An 18,606-nucleotide genomic window follows, 5' to 3' on the forward strand; every position below is an offset into this window, starting at 1 on the left:
ACTTTCTCAAGATTCCATCTTCTAAGACATGTTTAAATTTGTGTTGTCAAAAACCAACCAGCACAAGAGATCCACTTGTCTCTGCTGAGATTGAAGGTGTGCATGTAACATCACGACCTGCTTTTAAAAAAAAATACACTTCAAATCTTCACAAGCCTATCAGACCTACATCTGGAACAGGTCATATATACATACATATATACAAAGGTACTTATCACTGTCTGGTTCCTAACCTCCAATCCTAACAAACACCTACACACCAGGCACGTGAACTATTTCTTGTAAATTTTCATGTAGATTTATCTCAATTTTTTGATACTGACGAAGTCTTCACCCAATACTTTACTTACAAAGCATACATAGCTGATTATCTAAAGGAAGTCTCATGAATCACATCAGAAACACTTTTTAAAAAGATTTATTTATTATATACACAGTGTTTTGCCTGCATACATCCCTGCACACACTACAATTGCAAGCCTTTAAAAGAAACACTTTAATATGTTTCTCACAAACAGAAAATATTTACCAGTAACAGAAAAATCCGTATTTTCCAGAAAGGAAAAGCACCAAGAAGCACAGGGTACCCTAACTGCTGAGTACCAGAGCCACTGGCTTCAGGATTTCTGAGCTCCACATCACCTGCATCCAAAGCTTTCACAAATTCCAAATCCAAGAAGTCCTGAAGGACATACAGCAAGCATCCCGACTCCTGCTCTGGAACAGACACACTCCTGTAGCTCAACAGCACAGACCTTCCCTTGCAGCAGACTAAGCTTAAATGTACAATACTACCCTTCATGAAGCAAGATTACTAATCTTGAAAGAGAGGAGACTGTCCTGCTGAAGGGTAGTTCATTCTTTGTTCAGACAGCGTCTGATGTCCAACAGTACTTTCAGACCATTCTTCACTCATGAGAGAAATGTGCGCACAGTCCCCTTGATTGTCCCCCTGCAGATGGGGCACTTCCTTAGAGAAGGGGCACATTCCTGGCAGACTACTAGATGACCACAAGGAATGAACACAATAGAAACCTCTCTGTCCATACACACTTTGCAAGTTCGTTCTTCTTGTAATCTCCGCAACTGTTCTTCCAATGACAAGCCTGAGAACAAAAGAACATTAGTGAAAATCAGCTTCTAAAAAGTAACGGAAATGTGTTGAAGCACTAGCTCTATTTTACCGGAAACGTCTTCTGTTGGAATATACTTCATATTCTTTTCCACTGAAAAAAGAAAGCATACAAAAAGCATTACTCTATCAATACAAAACTTTTTTAACCTACTAATTTTAGATTTTTTTTCTATATATTACAAAGAATACTACCTAGACAATAAAATACATCCGTTTTTTTTAAAATAGGTAAAATGTAAATATTACAGTTTTTAAAACTAATTTATTCTGCTTGCCGGACAGAGAGATGACTAAAACCCGATAGGTATCTCAATCATTTTCTCAACAAACTCACCAAATAAGCTTTCATATAATGTGGAGTCAATTTCCTTCAGAGAGTTTTTGAAGATGTTGGCTGCAGCATTTCCCTTGACTAAAACAGTATCAATAAGCTCTCTTGCTTGTAAGGGTATCTGTGTTTTCTGTCTAATAATATCACGTTCCTGTTTTGTAATTACACTGGCCTCAAGAAGATTATCCAGGATAGGAAGGACATGTGTCAACTGTTGAAAGAGGGCCATCCTATTCTTCCGAATCAGCGACAAGTCACCTTCATTTAAAAACAAGCAAGAAAAAAGTTCCATTAAATTTCAAATGTCCCCAACTTACACCCAACCAACCCTACACACAAATTAGCTTAAGCTGAGCTTAAAGGGCTTCTTCAAAATGACTTGACTGCACATCAGTGCTGTCAGGTTAATCTTCCAGATTAAACTCAGATGTATCACACAGCAAATACAAACATTCTCAAGTCTACACAATGATACACTCAGACACTTGCCTTCAAATTGTTGAGAACAAGCAGAAAACTTTAGAGTAGTAAAACGTGTGTCCTCTTTTTCTCTTTCCCCAGAATCCTAAACTAGTTGAGATTTTTTTGTTTGTTATTTATTGGGACAGGACCTCATGTATTCAGGTTCCTCATGTATCCACTGGGATAGCCCTGATCCTGACTCTACCTCCATTCCAAGTGCTAGGATTACAGACATAAACCACTATGCCCANTTTACATAGGGCTAATGATGGAACTCAAGGTTTGAGAATGCCAACCAAAGACCCATCAATCAAGCTACATCTTCAGCCTAGAGCAATATTCCTTCTGAGACTCCATNCATTCTACAGAACTACAGCACTCAAGAGTGTAAGCTACATGTCACGATGGACTCTGCCTGGCTCCCAGGCAAGTCTAGCCACTTAATAGCCATGTGTCCCCCTGCTATCAGTTTCCTGATCTGAAATATGAATAATAGCATCTTCCTCTCAAAGAGTTAAACAAAATGCACATAAACCATGTTGTACAATGCCTCACACATAGCACATAGCCAGCTTTATCCTTTTATAAATCTAAATTTATAGTTTGTAAAAATGAATCCAGCTTATTCATAAGAATTACCTCATTTCAGAAGCCAGAATTGAACATAAGTCTGTTTCAATCCAGAAGTTAGAATTTTAAACATTTTGTGATACGGTCATATAATAAGGTTGTAGTAAACTAGTCCTATCTCTTTTTTAATATTTTCCCCCCTTGGTGGGGTCTTAAGAGGGGGGTCAGATCTTCAGGAACTAGAGTAATAGGTGGTTGTGAGACACTGGACTCTACTTAGGCAATAGGAACCAAACTCAGGTCCTTTACAAGAGCAGCCAAAGCTCTTAACCACTGAGATGACCTCCAGTCCCTTAAGTCATGGTTTTTTTCTGTTTTAGCTATGTATAAAGAAATGAAATAGACCTCAAAAATAGTTTATGGTAAATCTGTGTATGGTGGCATATATGTGTAACCCCAGCACTTTGGAGGTGGGGGCAGGAACCTCAGGGGAGTTCTAGTACAGCACTAGCTACAGACTGAATCTGAAGTTAGCCTGAGCTTGGCAAAAAGAGATAGTTTAGAAATGCCCAGGGGCAGAGGGTCTTAGCAGCCATTTACGGGTGTGAATGATACTGCATGCAACACGTTATTGAAAACCCGTGACCACCAACGTGGATACCTGATGCCATCTCTTCAGTCTGTCTTTCCTTCTCCTCTTCTCTTCTTTCATCTTCAGCATTCAAAAGTACTGAAACAATATCATTGACGGTCCTGTAGTTCTCACCAGTGGCCAGGATCTGACGCTGAACCGTCTGTCTCACCAGGCTCCTACTAAAGCCCATTTCCAAGGCTGCTTTAACCACAGGCGTGCTCATCATGACGACGTCTTCCGAACTTTCTCCAGGGCCAAAACGCACAATTGTCTCTAAAAAAATTTGTTAATATTAAACTCCACAAATTTAAACTATGGAAAGTAATGCCTGTGGCACCTTTATTTTTCATATCCTGGTAAGGGAGACATATCATATGCATCAATTAAATTAACTTCAATACAATTTGAACTTTGAATAGTGTACTATGCATCTAAAAATTACTACCTACAGTATATACATCCTAGATATAAACTTAAAATAAAAATCTCTTGGCAATTCGCTTAGGAGTCTGATTGTTAAAAAACAAAAAAAAAAAAAAACAACAACAACAAAAACTCCAACAGTATTGTTGGGATGGCTCAGTGGTAAAGGTACTTACTGCCAAGCCTGACAGCCTAAGTTCAATTCACAGAATCCATGGGGGGTGGGGGAGAAATAATTCATAAAGTTGTCCTCTTTTTAAAAAAAAATTAGTTTATTTGCTATTATGGCACTGGTGTTTTGGCTACATGTGTCTGTATGAAGGTGTCGGCTCCCCTAGAACTGGAGCCACAGACAGTTGTGAGCTGCCGTTGTAGGTGTTGGGCATTGAACCTAGGCCCTCTGGAAGAGCACCCAGTACTCAAAACTGCTGAGCATCTAGCCGGGCGTGGTGGCATACACCTTTAATCCCAGCACTTGGGAGGCAGAAGCAGGCAGATTTCTGAGTTCGAGGCCAGCCTGGTCTACAGAGTGAGTTCCAGGATAGCCAGGGCTACACAGAGAAACCCTGTCTTAAAAAACCAAAAAAAAAAAAAAAAAAAGAAAAAGAAAACACTGCTGAGCATCTGTCCAGTGCCCAAAGGTGCACTCTTAACCTCTATCCACACATTGTAGTGTGTGCACCCACACATACACTATAGTTTTTCCTCAAAATTCAGGTAGGTAAGATGGCTCATGGCTAAGTGTTTGCTGCACAAGTCCACCCAAATTTAATTCCTGAAACCCACAGGAAAGGACTGACTCCTAAAATAATTGTGTCTCCATGTCTTTGTATCTGTGTGTGTGTCTCTCTCCCATGTACATACACACACACACAAACATGAAAAAATTTTAAAGTATCTCCCCAAAAGAGTTTAATATACATACCACAAAAATATAGATATGAGAAATTACCTTCCAGCAGGAAAGGAGGGCAAATGTAAAGCTCGGTAGGAACTGGACATGTGACAGCACAAAGCTTTCCTGACACTCATAAGCAAGATTTAAATAAGCTACCACTTCAAAAACAAACAAACAGTAGGAAATAAGGTTAAGATGGGGGTACAACCTTGGCAGAATGCTTAAAATACATTGAATTTTAAAATGGGGGTGTGGCCTAGGTGGAGGGCTTGTCTTCCACTCTAGCAAGCATGCATACATCTATTCCCTACCCACTAAAAAAGATGAGGTGTGGGTGTGGGGTCTAGCACACATGAAGCACTTGGGTTGGAGTTACACCAATGGATATGTATCAGACTTGAATGATGAATAATGTCTAAACAGGTATATAAGTGAGGCAGAGAAAACAAGGATGGGCAGCATAAAGATGTAATAAAAACACAAATAAGCAAAACTACTGTTATTCTGAATGAAGGTTATAAAGATGAAAATATGAGGTGACAAATGCAGGAAATGGGAGGCTATAGGGACACGTATGGAAGCATTTTCTGCTAACAGGGTCAGTGCAAGCTCATACTGTGCTTCTGTGACATTACAGCTGTACTTTTCCAAGATACTTTACTGCCATCCACTGGAAACTGATACAATAAACACACAAAAGTGTGTAGAGAGCAACTGTGGTCAAAAATATGTTAATCCTCAACACCTCATCCAGAAAGTAACAATTAAAAATAAAACCCTAAAACTGAAATGACAAAGTAAGCAACAGGAACATGTGAAAGAGAACAGCAAGACTAGCCTTTTAGCTTAACACAGTCAAGCTTAACACAGTCAAGAAATAAAGATGGTAGCAGACGGCAGGGACAGTAATCATGGTATATACAGCTTTGTAAGGAGTGTCCACAGCACCCTAAGTTTGCCAGAATATTGTAGGAGGAACTTAAGCAGAGAGCTATTCCAAAGGTGATACTGCACAGATGGATTTGGGATCAGGAACCTGGGATCAGGAACAACTGGTCTACAAGATAGACCAGGGTAGCATGGACTAAGAGACAGTATCAGGACATGCTGTGAAGGCAGAGCAGATTTCTCAGGAGATAGCCCAGTTGGTTCTTTAACTGGGTGTTAGGAACTGAGCTGGGGAAGGTCAGAGAAGAACATCTGAAGAATGAAATCAGAGGAAACCTAGTGCTTTGACATATTTACTGAGACAGCTATTGTAGCCAAAACTGGAAGCACCTCTAAGATTTACGCAGGTAATTGAACATTCCAGCCTGGACTGCATCTGACCTGAACATAATGAAGTACACTTCGTTTAGTAGTCTACCACTTAGAAATATGAAAAGGGAACTAGCAGCGGAAACTGTTCAAAATCATCCTAACAAACTGGAAAAACACCTAAAAGAGTGGTGTCAGGGAAGCCACCCAAAGCTGGTGTGTAGAGAACAAAAGCTCAGTGTGCAGCAGTGTGCTTCTGTCATCCCTGCCCTGTGGCAGAGGAGCAGGAGCATCCCAAGGTCAGGGCCAGCTAAGGATGTGCCCAGAAGGATTTACTCCAGCAGTTTCCAGTGACTCTTGTCATTATCAAAGCAACATTTACAGATTAGCAGGAGGTGACATAATCGAGTGGACAAGGCCAGGTGAGGTGATACAGTGCTCTGATACAGTGCTCAGAGCCTTAGGCCAGAGGATCCAAAGTTCAAAGCCAGCCAGGGGCATATTATAAGACCTTGTATGAAAAATGAATGAAGAAAAGAAAGGAGGGGAAAAACTGAGAAGGGAAGAAAGAGGAACAGAGTCAAGTGGTTCTAAGAGAAAGAAGTTCTCTTCACTCTCCTACTTTTTCTGTGCTGTCATATGAATGGGGAAAGAAGTGCAAAAGCACTTCCCAGGCAAGTCAGAATTTGATCCCCAGAACCCAAGAGAAAACTGATTCCTGAAGTTGTCTTCTGATCTCTACACGTGTACTGTGACACACATCTAGATATACACCATACACGCACAATCTCCATATATTCCTTTTAAAATAATTTTATAAATTAAAAGCAGCAATCTATAAAGAAAAAATGTGCAACAATCATTATGAAGATGGGCAAAGAGATTTTATAAGGAAAACAAAAGCAAGATGTATAGCATGATGCAGCGTGGCACAGAGTGCTCTGGGTTCCAGCCTACATAAACATTGACTAAGAGCAGCTATCTACTACTTCACCCTGTCCAGTTCCTTACACAGGCAGTTACCACATACTGAGGTCCTCCTTCCTCTCACACATGACCCCAGTGCCTTACCCCCCGGAGCATAGTTTCCATGACTAAGCCCCTATCTACTATGTAGTCAAGGTTTCTATGACTTTTAAATATCTTGGTCATGTTTCTCTGTACCAGCTGCAAAGCTGCCAATGCCTCTCTTCAAATGGTGAAGCGAATCCAGCACTCCCCTTCTGATATGACCAGCACATACACTGACAGTTATTTAACCACAACACATGTAGATCACACACATGTAACTACTGAGAGCTGGTTAAACTCAGCTCTCATACAGAGCCCCCTGCACCCAGTCACTATTTTATCTCCAGCACCACCTGCAGACTAGCCTCTTCTAACACATTCTAGGCACAGTGACCGTCTCCTCACTGGAGGTAAAGCTTTCATTTGGTATGCTTCAAGCTGTTTGTTTTCTGCATGTGTCTCGTCACTTCATATGCTCATATGTCAGCTCTTTATATAATAATAGTATCATACATGTCAGGAATCTCAGTAAAAGCATACATTTTCTAGTTAACATCCCAAAGTTGCCCGTTTGACTTCAAAAGTGCTACCACCCTTTTCTCTAATATACTTTTACTCTTAGCATTCTTACAAAAATTCATAGTTGTATTTGAATTATTCTTACTTACCTGTAGGGTCAGCATTTTCTTCTCCTGGGGTGTCTGAAGTGGACAACAGCTATGAAATAAGAGAACACTTGACAGCTAAATCAGAAATCTCTAACATTCTAAACAGCACAGTTGGGGATCTCACTCTGTTGCTGACGCTGGCCTAGCACTCATGGAAATCTTCCTGCCTCAACTTTCCAAGTATCGGGATTACTGGAGTGAGCCACCACAGCCAAGCAAACAGACATTTATGTAAAGGGACGCATCCTTTTGGAAACTCCAGGTATGCTAGCACACTCCTGTAATTTCAACACTTAGGAGTCTGAGGCAAGAAGACCAGGAGTTCAAGGCAACCCTCAGATACAAGAAACCCTGTCCCAAAACTCTAAAATAAACACACATATACTTTACTTTGTTTTGCTTCATCATGATTATCATACAGTTATGCTTACACGTTTATCTACATCCAAGTTAAAACTCCAGTGTGGCTTCTATTTTAGAGACCAGGAAGCTACAATAGTGCCACCTCATTCCATTTGGAAAGTGGTATTTCACGAGTAACTCTTCAAAGGCTTTAACTCTTAACAAGTTTTTGGTTTTTTTTCTAGAAGAGACTAAAGAGGCATTGACGATACCTCTCTAGCCCCATTTAAAGACAAAGCAAACAAACAAAAACCTCTGTACAGTAGCAGGATATAAGATTTTTCAAAAAAGCAAAAGTAAAAAACAACATTTATAAAGAACCCTGAACAGCAAGCTAGCAACAAAACTGTCAAGAATGCCGTTACTGTGGCTACAGGCCATGTAACTTGAACGCCAGCTCTTCTAAGCACATACCAAAACTAGGCAGATCTTTCTAAGTACTTTTTTTCTTAACTACAGTGCTTAAAATGCTATAAAAATTTAATAAACTTCAATTTTGCCTTAAAATTATGTAAATGAAATAAAAATGTCACTTCTAAGATTTCTGTAATTATTACTTCAGAGTATAGTTCAATGCTGTATTTTTGTCTGTATATGTACAGTATAAGAACCTGCCACATAGGTGTGTGCATCTATGTGCTCACACACATGTGGAGGACAAAGGTAAACCCAGGTGTGTTTTAAAGACAAGGTCTCTGCTTCATTTAACCTGGAACTCACTGAATTATCTGGCCAGTGACCTCCAGGGGTTCACCTGTTTCCAACATCCTGGGGTTACTGATGCATGCTCCCACACCAGCTTTGTATGTGGTGCTGGGATCTCAGTTCAGGGCATCATATTTCATAGTAAGAACTTTATCAAATGAGCCATCTCCCCAGCTTTCATGTAAATATTAAAATCAGTTTACCTGCTCAAGAAGATGAGGATATCTAGCTTGAATCTCATCAACAAACTCCTGACCCTTCATCCGTATCAAGAACTCACACCTAAAATGTGAAACAAAAACTATTTTTAAGTACTTCATGTCAAAAATAAACTGATTATTCTATAGGAGTGACTTTCAAATCATCTTCATTATAACCCATAAAACCCTGTTTATATCACAACCCAGTAGACATTTAGTATAACAGAAACCAACTGTCACACACTACATTCTCATTGTGCTGGTGTATTCTATTATTTTTTTCTGTTTCATTCCACTTATACAAGAAAAAAGGGAAAAAGTCTGCACTTAGAAAGGGGTACAAGTTGGCATGTGAAACACAATGTTATAGACATTGTCTTTTTCATGCTTAAGGCGATTTCAAAACCTATTAGTCCTTATCTATTAACATTTCATAACACAGTAATATGCAATCCTGCCCCAGAGTTCACTCTCCTATCTTGAAGTACAATACACCACATACTCCCTCCACCTTTTGCAGCGTGTTTCTCAAATATTTAACCTACTAAGACTTCTTGGAGGAAGTTCACAGAACATCCATTTCCATTCTACTCCCTTTTGAAAAAACACTAAGCAACTGTATTCAACATGCAAATCCTTTTTAAAGCACAAACCCTTGCCCTATGCTACATACAAAAAATAAACTAAGGATGCAAGTAAAGTCCCTATGTCAGAATGTTCTATCTAGACAAGAAGGCTGGAGAGGGAGCTCAGTGCTCAAGAGCAGTTGCTGCTCTTAAGAGAGGAGCAGAGATCAATTCCCAGCACCCAACAACCTTCTGAACCTCTAGCTCCAGGGAGGCCAATGCTTCTGGCCTTCTTGGGCACCTACACTCCTGCGCACATTCTCACATGCAGTCACATACTGTGATGGAGTTGTATGTCAACTTGACATAAGCTAAAGTCATCTGAGAGGAGGAAACCTCAATTGAAAAATGCCTCCATAAGATCCAGCTATAAAACATTTTTTATCATTAGAGACTGGTGAAGGAAGCCCCAGCCCATATGAGTGGGGAAACCCCTGAGCCAGCGATCCTAAGTTCTCTAAGAAAGCAGGTTAAGCAAGCCATGGGAGCAAGCCAGTAAGTAGCACTCCTCACGGCTTCTGTATCAGCTCTTGCTTCCATGTCCCAACCTGCTTTGAGTTCCTACGTGAATTTTTAGGATGAACTGTGAAGTGGAAGCATGAGCCAAAAAAATCCTTATTCATTTGCTTTGGCCTAAGTTGCTTTGGCCATGTGTTTCATCACAGCAATAACTCACACACATACATAATTAAATAAGGTAAAAAAAAAAAAAATTGAAAACAAAGCAAAGGAGCCTGGTAGTAGAGCCTCTGCCTAGCATTCTGAAGCACAGGATTTAATATTCAAAGACAGAATTCTTATATATAAGGACCAAAACCATAATCTATAAAAGATAAAACAGTTCATCACAATTACAGACATCTGCTCTTCAAAAGACTCTGCTAAAGAAACGAAAAAGATGCACTGTGGAGATGGCTCAGTGGTTAAGAGCACTTGCTGCTCTTGCAGGGTACCCAAGTTGTTTTCCAACACCTATGTGAAGTGGTTCTCAACTGCTTGTATTCCCAGCTCTAGGAATTTCTGGTACCTGCACTCACATGGAATACATTCAGACAGACACATACACCTAAGTAAAAATTAAAAACCTAAGGAAGCAAAAATACTGACAGACCAACCTAACTCCATCTTAAGAATGGGAGCCATTTTGTTATAAGATCAGAACAAGTTCATTTTCTTTTGTTGAAAATTTCAAATTGACCTGCTTTAACCTGTCTCTGGAATTTAACATGTTCTCCACATTATGGAGTTTGAGTCACACGACCCTGATAAGATGTTCCTCCAAATAATTTTAAAATGTTCAGTCAAGTTCCTACGTAACCAAAATTCCTCTGGAAATTCCCCCAACTCTTGAAAACTTCCTAGTTGTGCAAGGGGAATTTTTGTTTTATTTTGTTTTGTTTTATTTTAACTATATAAACCCTATCTTCTCTTGTGTTCAATGATAGTTTTTCAAATCCTACTTTAGACAGCTTTTTGGTTTTTTGTTTTTATTTCGAGACAGGGTTTCTCTGTGTAGCCCTGGCTGTCCTGGAACTCACTCTGTAGACCAGGCTGTCCTCAAACTCAGAAATCAGCCAGCCTCTGCCTCCTGAGTGCTGGGATTAAAGGCGTGCGCCACCACTGGCCAACTAGAGAGCCTTTTCAAATCACACTTTAGGGAGATAACCCTAAGAAAATGGAGCTTCCTTAATTTTACTAAAGAATTTGGGTAATGGCCTTCACTGTCATTCGGTGGGACTAACAAATACAAAGCATGTAATAAAGGAGAGTTTGTAAGAAACTATCTAATCTCTGTAACAAACCAAGACAAACAGCCCAGGGAGGACTCACTAATCCAATTCACATAAAATGAAGGAAAAAATTCAGGCATCACACACAAGAAAAGAAAAAGAAGGAACGGGGAAAGAGGAGCCACAGGAGGCACACTGGGAAGGATGAGTTTACAGAGAAAGCTGTAAACAGGTGGGCTCAAAGGTGGACAGAGTATTTCTATCAGCAGTCTAAGAGACACCACCATGGCTCTAAAGGCCTGCTTTGGTCAATGAACCTATCAACAGCCTTAGTTAACTATTTAAAACTGTGAGGAATTTTGTTTTACAAAGTATAACAATTTAAATAAAATTTTAAATTTTTCTATTTTAGATATAACAAACTTCAAATTATAACATACAAGGCCAATTAAATGATTTCATCGTTTAAAACTGACATTTCAATCCAAACTGTAGACATTAGCAACTGTAAGTTTTCCCCAGGGTACCAATGTTTGAGAATTCTTGGATACTACAAGGCAGACTGGAGGCAACATGCTTTCCTATACTGGTTTTTTTTTTTTTTCAACAATGAAGACTAAATTCATACTAGCACAATATTATGGAGAACATGTTGGTTTGTTTTCCAAACAAGTTCTTAAAAACCAAACTCCAAGTGATTCTGAAACGACTTGCCAAATTTGTTGCATTAACAGAAGGCTTAAACTCTGGGCTTTCAAGATAGCTCAGCATGGTCTCTTGTGAGGCTATGCCAGTGCCTGGCAAATTCAGAAGTGGATGCTCATAGTCAGCTATTGGATGGAACACAGGACCCCCCAATGGGGGAGCTAGAGAAAGTACCCAAGGAGCTGAAGGGGTCTGCAACCCTATAGGTGGAACAACAATATGAACTAATCTGTACTCCCAGAACTCGTGTCTCTAGCTGCATATGTATCAGAAGATGGCCTAATTGGCCATCATTGGGAAGAGAGGCCCCTTGGTCTTGCAAACTTTATATGCCCCAGTACAGGGAAACGCCAGGGCCAAGAAGTGGGAGTGAGTAGGTAGGGGAGCAGGGCGGGGGGAGGGGTATAGGGGATTTTTGGGATAGCATTTGAAATGTAAATGAAGAAAATATCTAAAAAAAAAAAAAAGATAGCTCAGCATGTAAAAGTTCCTGCCACAATCCTAATGACCTGCATTCCATCCCCAAACTCACACAGTGGAAGGAGAGCTGTTCTTTGACCTCCACTACTGATTTATACGTGGTTTTTTCCCTGCCCAATAATTTTTTTGCTTATTGTTTTTTTCAGACAGGGTCTTGCCAACTAGCTGAGTTGGTCTGGGGTTCACAATGTGGCCCAAGCTATTGTTGACCTTGGAACACTCCTGCTTCAGCCTCCAAACTGCTAAAATTAAAGAGTAAACCACCACAACTGGCCAAAATTAATACTTTTAAGTAAATTAAATACATCAGTTTTCAGGACAACAACAAAAAAATCAAACTCTATCTCTTTGTTTTGTTTTTTGAGACAGTTCTCAGTAACCCAGGTTAATTTCAAAGTGGTGTCAGATTCCTGAACGTTAACACTACACTGGACCTAACATAAACATTTTGATGATTCTTCATGAGAACTGTTTTTGAGACAGGGTCTCACTATGCAATCCTAGAGGACCTGAACTTGCTATGTAGACAGGCTGGTCTCTGTTCACAAAGAATGCATGCTTCTGCTCCAGCCGTGAGATTAAAGGCAAACTGACATGGGTGCACTACCTGTCCCATCATATAATTTTAACAATGTAAATAGTTACATCAAAATTCCTGTTCATCATGTACCATACAAAAAATGACTAAAAGTCCCTGTAATTCCCTCAAGGAGTCCAATGATTCTTCATTATCACAGAAGGCATGCACATGTCCAAGATCTCTTTACTGTATGATTCCACTTACATGTGTTGTGGCTATGGTAACTAAAGGAGATTCAGATATCGTAGGCAGAAGGGTAGGTGCCAGGGGTGTGCTTATAAGTGTATGGGATACAGTTTCAGTCTGGAGATGACTAAAAAACAGCACACATATACTTTATACTACAGAAGATTACATTTTAGATGGCTAAATTAGTATATTTTATGTGTATTTTAACACAATAAAAACACCTAACACAGCCCATTCATTTTAGAAATGAATCCAAGTTCACATAGCTGATCAGTTTCAAATACAAAATTTCTAATTGTAATACACTACCAACTGTGTTCCTAAATTTATTCTAAACAATAAAAATTAAGAGGTAAGGGATGTAGGCAAGAGAACTTGTCAACCAGATATGAGGCCCTGAGTTCAATCCTCCATGCCACAATAAACATTTTTAAGAACCAATTATCAAGGCTGGCAGTGGTGGTACAGACCTTTAATCCTAGCACTCAGGAGGAAGAAGCAGGTAGATCTCTGAGTTCAAGTCCAGACTTGTCTACAGAGTGAGTTCCAGGACAGCCAAGGCTACTCCAAGAAACCCGGATTTGAAAACAAACAAAAAGAACCAATTACCTTGGAAACCATTTGGCGTGTTCTATCCAGGGGTCATCTCCGGGTTCCCAACATCTCAAGCCACCATCACAACAAAAGCACTTGACATCATCATTTCGATCCACGTAATAGAATCCAGCACTTGCAAGCTGCTCGGGCTGAACAGGAACACTAGATGGCCAGTAAAGAAATGTCCTCAACCGAGCAGAGTGTGTCTGCATACTTAGATTTGATATACTAAACCTCTGTGTTTCTGAAGTATTTTCCAGAAATGGACAGTGGGGAAAATGTCTGCGGTGCTCTGACATAGCATCGTCCTTTGGTTCCCAGTTGCTCAGCTTCCCACCACAGGCAAAACAGGCCACCCTGTCTCCAGGCCCTATGTAATAGAAGCCAGCTCTGGCCAGCTCTGCTGGTGACAGAAAACTTAAAGGCCACATACTGTAAGTAAGAAATCTGGCCTCTTCTGTACTCATGGCATAGCTGCAGGGATCCATCCTTGATGAGAAGTCTTCCACTGCTCTAGAATTAAGAGGGCTAGAGCACAGGTTGGAGTGAATGCCACCTTGTTCCAGAGGTGACGAATGTGCAAATCTACTTTTCACAGGAGACATATTCTTAGATGGAGACTGCAGACTGGCTGAAAGCAGAGTCTGTACAAAGCTGCAGCTGGGATAGAACTGTCTGTGCTTCTCAACAGGACTGTCCCCTTGTTTCCAGTTATCCAACATCAGGCCACAGCAGAAGCACTTGACTTTGTCATTCATACCTGTATAATAAAAGCCAGCACGAGCCAGACTCCTCTCTGAGACAGGAACCCCCCTGGGAAAAGCTGAATATGTGGACATTCTGTAGAGTTCACACGAAAAGTCAAACTTCATTTTTTCTTCGCTCTCCTTTGTCCAATTTGACAAGATTGTGCTATTCTCCATTCTACGTTACCTTGGCCGAGTCTCTGGGAGACTGTTTTGTCCATGAGTAATAATAGTACTTCTGACAGCTTAAACTTCCAGATGAAGCTTCTCACCACGTTACACTAGCTCTCCACCACAGACACCTAACTGGATAGATTCACTGTCTTCTGCTTGGACACTCACACAGGACAAATCTGTCTCGCTTGCCAAGACACTAGTTAGGACTCTTTGGGGGTCACATGAACTCTTCTGGGTAACCTGAGATCTATTTACCCATAAGTAACTTCTTCTTACTAGTTATGAAGCCTAGATACTAGGGCATATATTCAGGCTCTTTTCCCTTATAAGGACTTAAACATGACATCTGAACTACTACTTTTCCTATCAAATGAGAGGAACTGAATGAAGTCTGCATCTGATATTTCCTTAGAGAAAATGTCATACAGTATTCTCTAAAGTGGGTTACATCAACTGCAGCAAGTCAACACAGCTCTATTAAGACTGCAGTATTCATTGTAAAGGAACTGTGCTTAAAGCACAGACTGTTACTCTCTCATTGTTAAGTCTTATATATCACCACCTTGATTCTGTATATATCATTTTAATACATCTGGTCAACAGACAGTATTTTGTACATAAACTTAAGACTGCATTTTATAAAGTCCACCCATGTTTAAGGCCCATTCCACTCTAAGTCTGTTATAATTAAAAATGAATCAATTCAGGACATGGCTTTCTTTTGTTACCCCAGTAACTAAGAATCTGTTTTTGCAAAGCTTTTCTGTCACACTAGCCTTCTTTTTGAAAACTTAGTATTTTATGTAACTAATCATACACAAAAACACACTGCAAAGCAAACTGCAGCTTCTTATAGAAATGTTCACATTTCCATGAGTGGGCCGATTGCTAGAAAAGCATAAGAGAACATGAAGACTCTTGAGGACTATAAATCTAAAAGAAAAAAATAATATTTTAGAAAACTAATTACACAGAATTGTCATCATCAATTTATTCAGTAATGTCTAAAAGTGACACACTCTAGATAACACATCTTGACTACAGCAGTTCCTCACCCAACCAGTCTACTTAGAAAGGGTCTAAATCAAAACACACCACTGCAAAGCATTCTCAAAGTACTAGTTATGCTTGTCTTTAAATGCATAGCTCTGTATAGTTTAAAAATTAAAACTTTGAAAACAATGGACATTTCCATTTGTCAAAAACTGGTCCCCGATTTTCAAGTATGTTCCTTTTATATATTGTTTATTTACTATTAGAAAAAAATGTACTATACTTCATGAACTTTTTTTTTTAAAGGGACAGGGTCTTATTCTGTAGACTAGGCTGGCTAGAAAGTCAATATAACCCAAGCTGGTTTTAAAACTTTTTGGAGTTCTCTTGCTTCAGCCTCCCAAGTGCTAGGACCACACTACCACCAGGCTCTTTTCGTTTCTGATTTAAAGATATTTTGATATCCACTTCACTGGAGACAAAAGGCACCATAAATAGTGGAAAGGTAGTCTGTAAGGCTGCTGATATAGCTCCATGTTAGAGCACTTGCCTTGCAGGTAAAGAGCCCTAAGTTTAATCACAAGAAAAAAATTATATATACTTTTATATTCTATTAAAACATTAAATTAAAATATATAATACAAATATAAGTACATATAAATATATTTATACACAAACATATGTTAAGTTATAATACAATATAAAATAAATAATGTATACGATATTTTCTATTATATTAAAATATAAACATTTCCTGTGGATTCCCGAGGCATACCTGCAATTTCAATCTCACCACTTGGAAGATCGATGCGGAATGAAATGTTCCTGCCAGACAGAACAGTTGAACTAGCCAGGACTAAATTAGCCAAGATAAAGGCACCCGGAAGAGCTCATAAACGCAATCCGTGAAGGACAACCATTCCCTAACCACCACCACAGGTAGCATCTCAAAACCAAAAAAGGACAACCGCCGGTAAAGCAGCGGCCTGAACAAGGCTACCACTACCCGTGTGGCCTAACTACACTAACTACAACTCCAGCAAGCACCCAACCCACACGGCTCTACGCCCACTGCAGGGGGGCGACACGTAGCTTGGAGAGACAAGAACAGAGAACACCTTTCCCAGTTAAACAAACCTCTCACACGACTACTGGGCGCAAGTAACTGATATGACAACCGTCATCCCCCTGCCGCCCAACTTAGTTTAAAGGCATTAAATAAATGCCACGGGCTTAAAGCTTAAAAACCTGCTGAAAATCTGAAGAGACAGCCGAGGTGGCGCACACCAGTAATCCCAGCACCTAGAAGGATTGGAGGCAGGAGGATTGCTGCAAATTCGAGACTAGCCTGGGTTGACTGAAAAACCGAAAGCAAAAGAAAGCAAAACTGTAATACAAGTCCAAGCCCAAGGACTTAGGCAGGGAGCGGGGGTCGGGCGGCCCTGAGAAGTTCACAGGAGATTTTACTACGCCATCTGAACTGCCTCCGGGGCGGAAGGAGAAGTCAGCTAGCCCGCCCAGCCGCCGAGAGCCACGCTCGCCCGTCCTGAGGAAGGCAGCCGCACTCACCACCGAGTAAGCCTCGGGCGCCTTGGAAGCCTGATTGTTGATCCGCAGCCTTCCCAAAAGCCCCTGCGGCCAGCGGGACGTTGAGGTGACGTCAGCAGACGCGCACCGCAAGTTGGAACGCGTGGGAGGAGGGGTGGGGCTGTGGGCCAGTCGCGCGCGACTGCGACTGCGCCTGCGCCTGCGCCTGCGCTCGCGCCTGCGTGCTCGGGATTTGGAAGCTAAACGTTCGGGCCCCTGGGACTCGGACGAATAAGGCTAGGCCTTCCCGAGCGTCCATCCTTGCCCCACTGCCTCCGCTGGGCGTTCCGGACTTTGATGCCATGCGTTTTAACCTGCAGTGCACCTTTAATGGCGGCAACCGTGAGCCGCGGCTCCTAGCTCCGGAAACCCTGTATTTTCCGGCCTCACCCTGCAAGGGTCCTAGACAGGCACTAAAGCAAACGTGGCGTCACAGGTATGGCGGCTCAGGCTCGTGAGCTGGCCTCGAAACGCCTGAGTAAAGCGGAATGCACGCGTGTGCGTGTACATTAAATATAATTTGGATTTTTTGTAAGATGGGCTTTAACATTTTTGACAAGTGGGCTCCTCTGGCCGGCCGGTATGGTGGCGCTGACCTCGAATCCTAGAAATTCAAACCCAATCGTGGCTAACACAGCAAGGCTACCTGAGACCCTTTGGGGCGAGGAGGTAGTTATGCATTTTAAAGTTATTATTATTTTTAAAAAGTGCTTATTATTTTTAAAAATTTGCAGGCGACCCAAATTAAGCGCATCAGGCCATAAATAAAAAAGTAAGGAAAAGGCTGGGGACTAGTCTGGAGGAAGGCATTGGAGGGTTAACAGTATAATGGGGGAGAATATGATTAAAGCGCACTATATATCTGTGATGGGATTGTAGAAGAATACGTTTAGAACTGGAAAAATAACCTTGACTTCATTGTTCACTAGCATTCTGTCTCCCCACCCCCACCCTCTGCTGCCTTTCCGGTACCGAAAGAGCTGCAAAATCATTAGCATTCAGGGTAGGACTTTCTGGTGTCCCCACCCCACCCCCGCGGCCCTGCCTGGCTTGGGTGACTTGTTACGGTTAGTTTTTGCAGTTTGTTTGTTTGTTCGTTTAAGAAAGGATTTTATTGTAGGGCCCAGATTAGCCTAGGATTTAGCATCCTACCTCAGCCTCCAGTGTGCTCATTAGAAATGTAGGCTACTACCAGTGAGGTTTCTACAGTTTAATTTACTTTAGACTTGAAGGTCTTAACGAATGAATCAGATCTTCTCTCCGGGGGAACTCCATGTTAAATGGGCAAACATTTTAAAAACTTAGAAGTAAAACAGACCACTAAATTAGGCTGCCAGGGGAATTCCGGGACCCTGAACCGTTTCCCATTTTCTTTCCCGTCATTTCTGCTGCAAGTCGGTCAGTCACAGAACAAGCAGTCTTCTGGTCTAAATGTTGATAATAAAAAGAAAGTATTCATGACAGTTTCTGATACACAGAAAAGACGTGCCAAGGTTCCCA

General features: G+C 40.9%; 1 protein-coding gene across 2 annotated transcripts; it reads right to left on the reverse strand.

Annotated features, from left to right (window-relative positions):
- Window positions 1-401: 401 nt before the first annotated feature.
- On the reverse strand, window positions 402-17,164 carry Birc2 (baculoviral IAP repeat containing 2). 2 transcript variants are annotated; one of them, XM_021172545.2, is made up of 8 exons: window positions 17,089-17,164; window positions 13,616-15,459; window positions 8,700-8,778; window positions 7,390-7,438; window positions 3,160-3,405; window positions 1,470-1,724; window positions 1,185-1,226; window positions 402-1,106 (listed from the first exon to the last, which is right to left on the reverse strand). In XM_021172545.2, exons 2-8 carry the CDS (start codon window positions 14,524-14,526, stop codon window positions 913-915), a joined length of 1,776 nt encoding a protein of 591 aa, XP_021028204.1. In that variant the 5' UTR covers window positions 14,527-15,459; window positions 17,089-17,164; the 3' UTR covers window positions 402-912. The 2 variants fall into 2 exon arrangements, with proteins under 2 accessions (XP_021028204.1, XP_029337521.1); XM_029481661.1 differs by having other exon boundaries at window positions 16,295-17,153.
- Between the last annotated feature and the right edge of the window lie 1,442 nt (window positions 17,165-18,606).

This window comes from Mus caroli, chromosome 9 (genome assembly GCF_900094665.2).
Source record: "Mus caroli chromosome 9, CAROLI_EIJ_v1.1, whole genome shotgun sequence".
In the NCBI taxonomy this organism is placed as follows: Eukaryota; Metazoa; Chordata; class Mammalia; order Rodentia; family Muridae; genus Mus; species Mus caroli.

What these genes read in the sequence shown, in the direction of transcription:
- Birc2 (XM_021172545.2), bottom strand. Translation starts at nt 14,526, where the DNA reads ATGGAGAATAGCACAATCTTGTCAAATTGGACAAAGGAGAGCGAAGAA. An exon ending in CACGCCAAATGGTTTCCAAG is followed by an intron (nt 8,779 to 13,615) that starts GTAATTGGTTCT and finishes TTCACATTTTAG; the next exon opens with GTGTGAGTTCTTGATACGGA. An exon ending in ATCCTCATCTTCTTGAGCAG is followed by an intron (nt 7,439 to 8,699) that starts GTAAACTGATTT and finishes CTTATTTCATAG; the next exon opens with CTGTTGTCCACTTCAGACAC.